General features: G+C 31.0%; 3 protein-coding genes across 5 annotated transcripts; 2 read left to right on the forward strand and 1 right to left on the reverse strand.

Moving 5' to 3' along the window:
- Nucleotides 1-2306: 2306 nt before the first annotated feature.
- On the reverse strand, nucleotides 2307-5316 carry LOC126751739 (dual specificity mitogen-activated protein kinase kinase 4). Of its 2 annotated transcripts, XM_050462247.1 has the most exons (7): nucleotides 4845-5316; nucleotides 4749-4790; nucleotides 4444-4683; nucleotides 3539-4128; nucleotides 3332-3472; nucleotides 3000-3085; nucleotides 2307-2924 (listed from the first exon to the last, which is right to left on the reverse strand). In XM_050462247.1, exons 2-7 carry the CDS (start codon nucleotides 4777-4779, stop codon nucleotides 2750-2752), a joined length of 1263 nt encoding a protein of 420 aa, XP_050318204.1. In that variant the 5' UTR covers nucleotides 4780-4790; nucleotides 4845-5316; the 3' UTR covers nucleotides 2307-2749. The 2 variants fall into 2 exon arrangements, with proteins under 2 accessions (XP_050318204.1, XP_050318203.1); XM_050462246.1 differs by having other exon boundaries at nucleotides 4749-5316.
- Nucleotides 5317-6221: 905 nt separating this feature from the next.
- On the forward strand, nucleotides 6222-7222 carry LOC126751744 (uncharacterized). Its single transcript, XM_050462254.1, has 2 exons — nucleotides 6222-6668; nucleotides 6731-7222. The coding sequence occupies exons 1-2, from the start codon at nucleotides 6339-6341 to the stop codon at nucleotides 7157-7159; spliced, it is 759 nt and encodes a 252-aa protein (XP_050318211.1). The 5' UTR covers nucleotides 6222-6338; the 3' UTR covers nucleotides 7160-7222.
- Nucleotides 7089-9925, forward strand: LOC126751735 (uncharacterized). Of its 2 annotated transcripts, none has more exons than XM_050462241.1 (5): nucleotides 7089-7158; nucleotides 7264-7733; nucleotides 7866-8018; nucleotides 8087-8525; nucleotides 8595-9925. In XM_050462241.1, exons 2-5 carry the CDS (start codon nucleotides 7592-7594, stop codon nucleotides 9373-9375), a joined length of 1515 nt encoding a protein of 504 aa, XP_050318198.1. In that variant the 5' UTR covers nucleotides 7089-7158; nucleotides 7264-7591; the 3' UTR covers nucleotides 9376-9925. The 2 variants fall into 2 exon arrangements, with proteins under 2 accessions (XP_050318198.1, XP_050318197.1); XM_050462240.1 differs by having other exon boundaries at nucleotides 7091-7158; nucleotides 7264-7799; nucleotides 8595-9834.
- Nucleotides 9926-10003: the final 78 nt, after the last annotated feature.

Below are 10003 nucleotides of genomic sequence, written 5' to 3' on the forward strand. Positions count from 1 at the left end.
TAATTAAGAATGTTAAAATTTTTTTATTTTAATTTTTTTGCTGTGTGAACAATACTCGTAATTGTAGGCACAGTAAACGCTTGTTAATCAGTAATGTTTATTATTTGATTTTCAATACACTAACCGACTTATTAGCATTCGGTTATGCATTTATGGTTATGGTTTCAATTACACTACTAAAATTGATCAATTTATTGCAAATATCAGTGGTGTTATGCGTTTTGTTACCTGTTTCTTTGTTGTTGTTGTTGTTTTTTAAACATATACATACATTATGTATTTGTAAATATATTACAAGCATAAAATTCACCTAATTAAAATCACTTTAGACCGCAAATCACTGCTTATACGAATTGTAAAAAATAATACAAATTTTATTTTCACCAATTTCAACGTTTTTATCTAGCTCCAATGGCAAACCAAAAATTGCGCAACTCTTTGATATTTACTTTTATTTATTGTATTTAATTTTTATTTCTATATGGTGTTTACTAATAAATTTTGTAAGCCGGCTACTATTTGGGATATGCTACTGTAATTACCACATGTAATTGTGTATGTATCGTTATTGGTATGTATGTATATTCACAAGCCACTACTAATTTTAACAAAATTTTTAGGTTAGCTTATTTTTTATGTTGATTCTTTAACTTTAACTTATATTTGCTATTTGTTTTTGTTTTTATAATTATTTTTTGTATTCTCAAAGAAATATTACGTGCTGTGTGTTTGGCCTAAATTGGCTTGTATGTATGTATGGTGTGAGTAGTACACTCATATGGCTTATTCGCTGCTGCATTGTTGGGTCAACTACGGTTCGTATCTTATAATTATACATGCACTTAAAAAATAGCGCGCAATTATTGCTTATGATTGAACATTTCACATTGGCTTAAAATAATTGTATAATTTTTACGGCATATTTTCACTTTAAAGTTAAATTTTATTTCATTTTTGTTGTGTAATGTTATAATTATGCGTGCTTGCAATCAGGGTTGCAATTAATGCATTAAAATAATTGAATTTACATTTAAATTAAACATAGAATTGATTAAAAATAATATTTTATACCAAATAACGGATTGAAAAAATAATCCCAAAAACCGTATTATAATTTATTTTTTTTTTTTAATTTGCGAAAAATCGCTTTAAAATTTATTTTTATTTTTTTAATCCGAATTTTGTGATAATTTTTTAAGTAAATTAAATTTTTATCAAAATTAAGATCAATTTTTTATATAATTATTATAATATTATATAATTTAATAATTTTAATAAAAATTAAAAAAAAAAACCAAAATTAAAAAAATTAAGAACTAAAATTATCGCCGTGGCGATATCAATTAAAATATTATATTATTAAAATTAAAAAAAAAACTAAAATAAAAAAATATTAAGAACTTAAATTAAAACAAAAATATTTTGAGTAATTTTAATATTAATTATTATTTAAAAAACTAAAATTAAAAAAAATGTAAATTGAAAATAAAATAAATTAAAATTGAAAAAATATTAAGAAAATTAAACTTTTAAAAATAAAATGTATTAAAAAAAAAAAATTTAAAGTTAAATTGAAAAAAAATGTACAAATTAAAATTAAAAATAAAAAATAATTTAAAAATTAAAATTAAAAAATTAATTTAAGAGAAATTTAAATTTCATTTGTAATTCCAACACCATGTACTAAAAATAAGATTTTCAAAATCGGATTTAAATATTGAAAATCTATTTTTAATACAAAAACTGTGTTAGAAAAAAATCGCAACCCTGATTCTTGCACTACACACTACACATTTTATATTTCTTTATCGATATTCTACTTAATTTTTAAGTTTATTATTTGCTTTTACAATATGCAGTATTTCATATTTTTTTCACTTTAGTATTTTTACGAGTTCTACCCAAATTGCTAAACAATTCTTTTATCATATTTAAAATACTTTGATGCTTGCGTGTGGGTATGTAAATGTTGTCGTTTTGTTTTTTTTTCTTGTCTTATTTGAAGTGTATATAAATGTTGAATACTATTATTTTTACATAAAATGCAATTTTCGTATTTATTGCAAATAATTACTGCGTTTTTTTACTTTTTTGATTAGTTTTACTTCACTTTTTGTTTTTTTTTTTGTTTCTTTTCTTAGAAAATTTACTCTGTCTATATTATTAATATTATTTTTTTTTTTTGTATTTGTATTTTCAAATCGAAGGCGCAAAATATGTTGACTATAGAAAAGCGTTACATTTCCAACACAAGTATGAACAGCAACGTATGACATAACAATGCAAAAGTGCTAATATGAACTTAATTGTATACAAAAAAAAAATAATTATTATTATTTTCGTTTTGCTAAAAAAATAAACGCTTTCTTCTTACAATTCTAAACAACAAAATATTTATGACTAACATTTATGCAAAGCGCTAAGTGTTTGCTTATCGTACTATATTTTATGTTTCACTTTCCACTAAATAATATGGTTTTACATATTTTTATTTATTTTTTTTCGAATTTTCGTTATTTGTTTTCTTTTTTTTGTTTTTGTTATATATCGTAAAATTTTTTTTTAGCAACACAACAGCTAACCGGAGGTGTCTCAACAATTAATCACGCACACACATTTTGCATACAATTTGCATACCATTCTGCTACTAACGTTACTCGTCTATCAAATCTATCAAAATTTCACATTACCATTGCTCTGTATTGCTAAAAACGGTAAATGGCATTTAATACATTAACTGGAATGCCCATTAACTTTCAGCCGGCTGATTTGTTGTGAACTCGGTTATGCCATCTTTGACCATCTTCTCCAAAATATCCGTTACGTAGACAGCTACATCGGTGTGGCTGCGCTGGCCACGCAATATAAAAGGCATTTCCAGCAATGGACCGTACTTGGGTCGTTCTCTCTCATCTTTGTTTAAACTAACGGGTTGAAATATTAAAGAGAATTAAAAAATATATATAATCTATATATCTACACAGTACTGCTGTGCTTACCATGTATTCACAAAATCTACAAATTCCTGTGAGAACTCCATGCCATTGTAGGAAGTCTGTAGGCGTGGGGGATCACCTTTCACAACCTGAAAATTAATAAAATAAACAATAAATTTTGTATTCTCCCACCGTTTGATTTATAAAGACCGCCGGAAAACCGAAATGGTGTAAAAATTTATAGGCGCCTAAGTACAAGAACTACAGCAGCATCTCCCACTAAGATTTTAAGTTTTGTTTTATGCTGTTACAATAGCAAAAACCTCTGCCGCCTTCTTTAGCGATTTAGCTCACCCATCCAAAATCAGACAACTGACATATATCAATATACTCACTTGATACAACTGTTCGAAAACTGAATCCCATTTCGGATAGGGAAACAAACCGGTAGCGACCTCCATCAGCGTTATACCCAACGACCAGACATCACTACGTACATCGTAGCCCTTAGCGCGCTCGGGATCAATGCGTTCAGGCTATGAAAAAAAAGTTATACAATTTCATAACTGCAATCACATTTTTAAACGCTAATACAAACTTACCGCCATATATGGCCTGCAACCGGCATCCTTGGTCTCCGCAATCGAATCCACTAATTTGCCACAAATACCGAAATCACATAGCTTGATATCGCCACGGCGATGCAACAAAATATTGCTGGGTTTAACATCACGATGAATGATCGATAACTCTTCTTTTAAGTAGTTTAACGCTTGCACAGTGGCCACGGTAATTTTAGCTAATATCGACTCTGGTATACGTTGTTGTTTACGTTCGTAAATGTATTTGTAGAATTTATCCAATGAGGTATCCATTAACTCCATGCATATCCAGCAATCACCTTCCTTAAAGAGCGCACCATAAAACTGTACTATGTAGGGGCATTCGTTTGAATTCATCACCACTTCCAAATCCATTAACAATTGTTTTTGTTCTTTTTCATCGACAGTGGATCGTATGCGTTTCACAGCCATTACCTTGCCTGCTTTAAATATCATCTTGTTTACAGTGCCAAAAGCACCGCGGCCAATTTCACCAAGATCAGTTAAATCATCCGAAGTAAAGTGATAGCATTCTTCATCGATGAGTAGCTTTCCGCAGGCTTGTTGTTTTATGCGTTCACGGGTGCGTTCTGTAAAAGTGATTAAATATAATTGTAGTGCAATAAATAAATAAGTAGTAAATATAGCTCACATACAAACTGAGCGATCAAAATTAAGCTTTTATAAAAAAAAAACTATTTGACAAAATATTTTCAAGAAATTTCGAATGGTTATAGCTCAACAATTCAATATTCAAAGGAATTTTTTAAATCGGACCACTATAGCATATAACTGCCATTACAAGCTAATCGATCAAAATGAAGTTCCCGGTATCTCTTAGTTAAAAAAATGTTGTTGTTTTTTATCTTAGTTAAAAAAAAAAATTTGGATGTACTTATATTTACCTTGATTGTTTGTTGTTGCAACCGGCGGTGCTACCGGTGCCACTACTGGTGCTGGTGCTGGTGCTGGTGGCGCACAAAATCGTTGCACCAAATTGTGTGAAGAGGAACTGGAGGCTGACGATGTAGACAAATTGGACGAAGCTGAACCGGATGAAGTTGAAGAAAATGAAGGCGGTTGGCGACCATTAAAACTGCCCAAATTCAATTCACTTGGCGGATTGCGAGGACGGCTACTTCCAGCTTAATTTATATGTAATATAAAACGTATATAATTTCAATCAAATTATTAATTATGCTTGACTAACCTGCAAAAAGATTACTTGGACGTTCGGCCATTTGATTTTTTTCTGTTTAAAGTACTATTAGAATATAGTATACTTAATTAAAATAACGACTCTCACTGCGTCTCCTAAAGGTGGCAATTTATTGATGACAAACTTTATGTGGATATTTTGAGCTTCACAGTTGTTTTTGTCGACCACAGAATAATTATTTTTAATACTTAATTAAACCGCTATTAATGCAGCACCTCGTTGCAGTTGCAGGTACAAGAGATCCTTTTCGATTTTTCCACAAAACACCGAAAGAGCGAAGGAACAACAGAGTACAAATACAACGGCAGCAAGGAGAATGACTGTATGTCATACAATTGTCAATTTCGGCCACGAATCAATTTCAATTTCAGTACTTATTGCTGACTACGGACTATATTGTCTACGGATACAAGTTCTAATATATATCATTGAAGTAACACGCACAACGCGTGTAAAAAACTGTAACAAACTGCTGCACAAAATATTAAATTTACACTTTTAACTTCAGTGAAAAGTTTATAAGTTCTTTTGTATGAATCCACTGAAAATGATTGGAAAGAAAATGTCAAAGAATTGTAGCGTTGCATTCGAATATAATGGAATGCATTAACAATTCTATATTACTTTTTATTTTGCACTAGGGTGTGTCAATTTCAAGGAAAATTTCTTTAAATGATGGTGCATAACAATAAATTATATCAAGATTTGCGAATATTTAATTTAAAAAGTTAGGAATACATAAAATCAAACTAAATTTAATAATAAAAATTTAATATTTAATATTTATTCTGCAAATCACAATTACAAAATTGATAAAACATATTAATATTACGACTTTCACAAAAAAGCCTCACTGGCCGTTGATAACTTTTTACAGAAAATAACTATCAATCTCAGTGGCGTAGCTACAACTTCGGGCGCCCGGGGCCAAGGATGTTCTGCCGCCCCCCTTTATCTACCTACCTACAAGTTTCATGAGGTGGTTCGAACAAAAGTGAATTTTTACAGAATATCTTCGATATTAAGTACATAAAATTTAGGAACTAGAAGCCACGCAAATTCTGAAATTCCAAAATTCTCACAATGCGGTTTTTGAGGAAATTGATAGTAAATTTACAAGACATCTTATTAAAAGCCATAGAAAAAAACCATTTTCGCCCTACATCTTGTACACTTTTGACACAATTTGCAGGAATTTTTGCCCGAATTGGAGTTTTTAAATACCATTTTTGAAAATTTGGAGAGTGTACAACTCTTTATCTTTTATAATAAATTTTGTAAAAAAATTTGTTGAAGTATTTTTCTGAATATTAAAAAACAGCGAAGATCGTTTTGCCGCCCCAAGATGTTATATAGTACGGATGTGTTGACAAAATTTTTTCAACTATGACTGTCAAATTATCGGCAAATTGATTGTCACTTGCCTTGTAGGGTTACTTCTATTTACTGTGAATGGTCAGTTGTAAGAACAAATTACTTTTGTTCATTCGCTATATTTTAGTACTGAACGAAAAAATCTTCATTAAAGTAAATTTGACAAGAATTTTGTTTACAAACAAGTTTGTTTTGTTTATTTCTCCAATGGATTGGCCAACAGACAAGCTGTTACGACTCATTGAGCTTTTTAAAAAAAATCGCTGCCTCTGGGATCCTAAAGATAGAAACTATAAGAAAAGCAACGTTAAAGACAGGGCTTGGAATAACATCAGCGATGAGTTGGGAAGGAGTGCCATTGAAACTAAGAAAAAGATGGAATCGCTCCTTGCTTCATATCGTCGAGAGCGTAAAAAATATGAATTAGCTCTAAGCGGTTCTCATGCGGACAAGGAGTATATTTCAAAGTGGTTCGCGTTTAATGCTATGAGTTTTATGGCTGACAGATCATTTGATAGAAGACCCATACACGATATAGTATGTATGTAAAATTAAAATAGTGGAAATAATGTCTAATGGTATAAATATTACTTTTGTAGCATCATGATCCTTTGGACGAAATATTACAACAAGATGGTTCTCACAGTCAGGACTCCTATGAGATTAATTCGAAGCGTATAAGACCAAATGAGAAGGAAAGTCCGCGAAGAAGTGTAACATTTGATGTAACGCACCCTGCAATGACTAAAGAAAAAGAGAGTACAAACTCCTACTGTATTAACAGAAACGCTGCCGAATTCAAAAGGCGAGATTCTAGTGATATATTCGGAGAATATATTTCTACAAAGCATCGAAAATATAGTGATCATGTCAAAAACGTAATAGAACATCAAATTGCACAAATTTTGTTTGACGCCGATATGGGCCTCTACAACACCGGCACAACAACGACCGTTACGATATCCGCCCGATCGCCAATTGTAGAAACGGACACAGGAGGCACTTCGGAAATCATTTATGAAAAATAGTTAGTGCGAATAATTAATTATAATTATAGAATTAAAAATTAAAATAAATGTGTTTAAAGCATACGCAATATATTCGAATTTTGTATCAGAATTATGTTTTGCAGTTTAGTGTTACACTATCGTACCGTAGATACAGCGGAGACAATTACATTCCTACGTCAGTAGGGTCTAAGTAACCGGAACGGACCCAGATTTTATACAGAAAAGGACTGTTAACTCGGCACTTCGAAATTACCTCAGGAAAACAAAAACATTTTTACATTAAAACTGTCTGAAATGACAGCTAAAAAAGCGACAGCTTTGCTCTTACTTATCCCCACAGAATTTACAGTGTGAATGACGTCATAAGCAAGAAGAGGAATTGCAACATAAACAAGAGCCGCAGACTTACATATTTGGAAAATAAGCGTATAAAATTTCAATAATTTAAAAATGAAATGTTCAGTGATGGGCTGTAGTAGTGATTATATGAAAAATCCATTGAAAAAACCCTTCTATGGCTTTCCAACCGACGCAGCTGTTGCTCATAAATGGGTTTTATTTTGCCAGCAACCGAAAGAATTTAACTATCGGGGTAAGTATATTTGCAGAGACCACTTTAAGGACGACGACTTCCTAAATATTGCACAATTTAAAATGGGTAAATATATGCTTTTAAATCAATGCAAAAACATTATTTGCACGGAAGTTTACATAATATATTAAGGTTTTGCACTGCGACTGAAAATAAAGCGCGATGCGGTGCCCACTATCCGGCGAATATCGACTGGACCAACAATACGGGAGCTACGTATTCAACGGAGGAACCAAAAACAAATTGTCAATGATCTATTACGAAAGTATAACCAGGAACAGAAAGGTATTCTTTAATACCATTAATCAAAGTGGCAACTGTATTTAATGAATATAACTTTGACTTAATTTTAGTGAAAATAAAGTTAGCTGCTAGTGAGTTTGACGAAATATGCAGCTCTCAATCTACCAAGGGCTCAGCGCCAGTCGTAAACAATATAAATGGCAAAAAAGATACCGGTGAGCAAATAGAGTTAATTGCTAATGGATTTGACGAAATAAGCACTCAAGCCACTAAAGACTCAGCGCCAGTTACAAACAAGGAAGACCCCGTAGAGCAAATAGAAATAAATGCTAATGGATATGATGAAATAAGTATTCAAGCCACCAAAGACTTAGGGCTAGTTACAGACAATACTTCTTTACTTTACTTTACCGTAAGTAATGACAAAGAAGACACAATATCTGAAGACTATATCCACAATGAAGTTCAGTTTGAGGAAGTAATGATGGGGAACAAAAGGGACTATCCTGTTAATGTGTTTGAGGAAGTGGATGAGCTACGGGAACAGATGTTAGTGCATTCATTCTTAGTTAACTATAAACAAGCATATATAAATGAATTTATTTTATGTACCGACAGCACACTTTTGCGAAAGGATAATATTTGTCAGCGCCGAATCAATAAGGGACTGTGCAAGAAGCTTGAAAAGTGGAAAAGACTAAATATAGAGAAGGATATTCGTTATGCAAACAGGATTAGTAGAGTGAATGTGCGATTAAAAAATAAAACTCAGGAATGTAAAAATCTAGAGGAAAAGCTAAACTCTATTTTCACCAGTGGGCAAATTAACAAAATGAAAAACTTAAAACTTAATTATCAATGGGATGAAGAGGATATTGCCAAATCCTTAATCCTATATAGATCAAGTGGCAAAACATATAAGTTGCTTTACGATAATGGTTTCCCTATGCCATCAGTGCGTACTTTACAGAGATGGATGTGGCGTCATAAAATCGACCCGAAAAAAGATGAAAATGACGCTGAAAACATAACTGCAACAGAAAAAGTAATTGATATGGTGGAAAGAGAGAATATAATTGATCCATTAAATTTAATTGAAACAGAAAACTTAATTGAAACAGAAAATATAATAGAAACAGAAAACTTAATTGAAACAGAACATTTAATTGAAACAGAAAATATAATAGAAACAGAAAATTTAATTGAAACAGAGAACCTAATTGAAACAGAAAACTTAATTGAAACAGAAAACTTTATTGAAACAGAAAATATAATTGAATCAGAGAGCGTAATTGCACCAGAAAACATAATTGATCCAGAAAATGTAATTTTGGAAACTCATATGAACGATATCGATCAAACATTCGCTGAATATGCAATTACGATAGAAATAGTTTAAACATATTTTTTTAAATATAGTATATATGCACCAGAATGTTTTTAAGCTTCTTTGAAAAAAAAAAACTATCTTAATTTTACAATTTCTAGCTAAAACAGTTTTTGTTAATTTTTTCTTTTGCTCCGTCTCCTTTGCCCATAATGGAAATTTTAAATTAGTTATGTTACGTTCATTTTTAAGGAGGAGGTTTAAGGAGGACAACTTTTTAATTTATCCTTAAGTATGTATATGAATTAATTAAATTTTAAGTTTATAGAGTAAAAGAAGGGCATTTACTAAATATAATATAATTTTTTGACAATTTGAAGACAACAAATATAATATAAAAGTTGTTTTGTGTAGTACTTTGCAATAGTTGACAATAAGACCATAATATTTTACACGATATATCCAAAAAAAAAGTTTAATGAAATAAATGCATTTCCGGTGGCAATAAGAAATACTTGGAATTTTTTCGCTTATTGCGAATGATACAGTGCAATTGACACAGTCGTCGCGCGCAAAATTTTTCACAACACATGCTTTCTATCTCTTTTTATACAAACAGCTGTCAGCATGCTAAATAAAAGGTACGAAAGAGAAGAACGCCAGCTAACATTTAACAACGGAATTAAGCGGCATTTTGGCC

Source organism: Bactrocera neohumeralis, chromosome 2 (assembly GCF_024586455.1).
Source record: "Bactrocera neohumeralis isolate Rockhampton chromosome 2, APGP_CSIRO_Bneo_wtdbg2-racon-allhic-juicebox.fasta_v2, whole genome shotgun sequence".
In the NCBI taxonomy this organism is placed as follows: Eukaryota; Metazoa; Arthropoda; class Insecta; order Diptera; family Tephritidae; genus Bactrocera; species Bactrocera neohumeralis.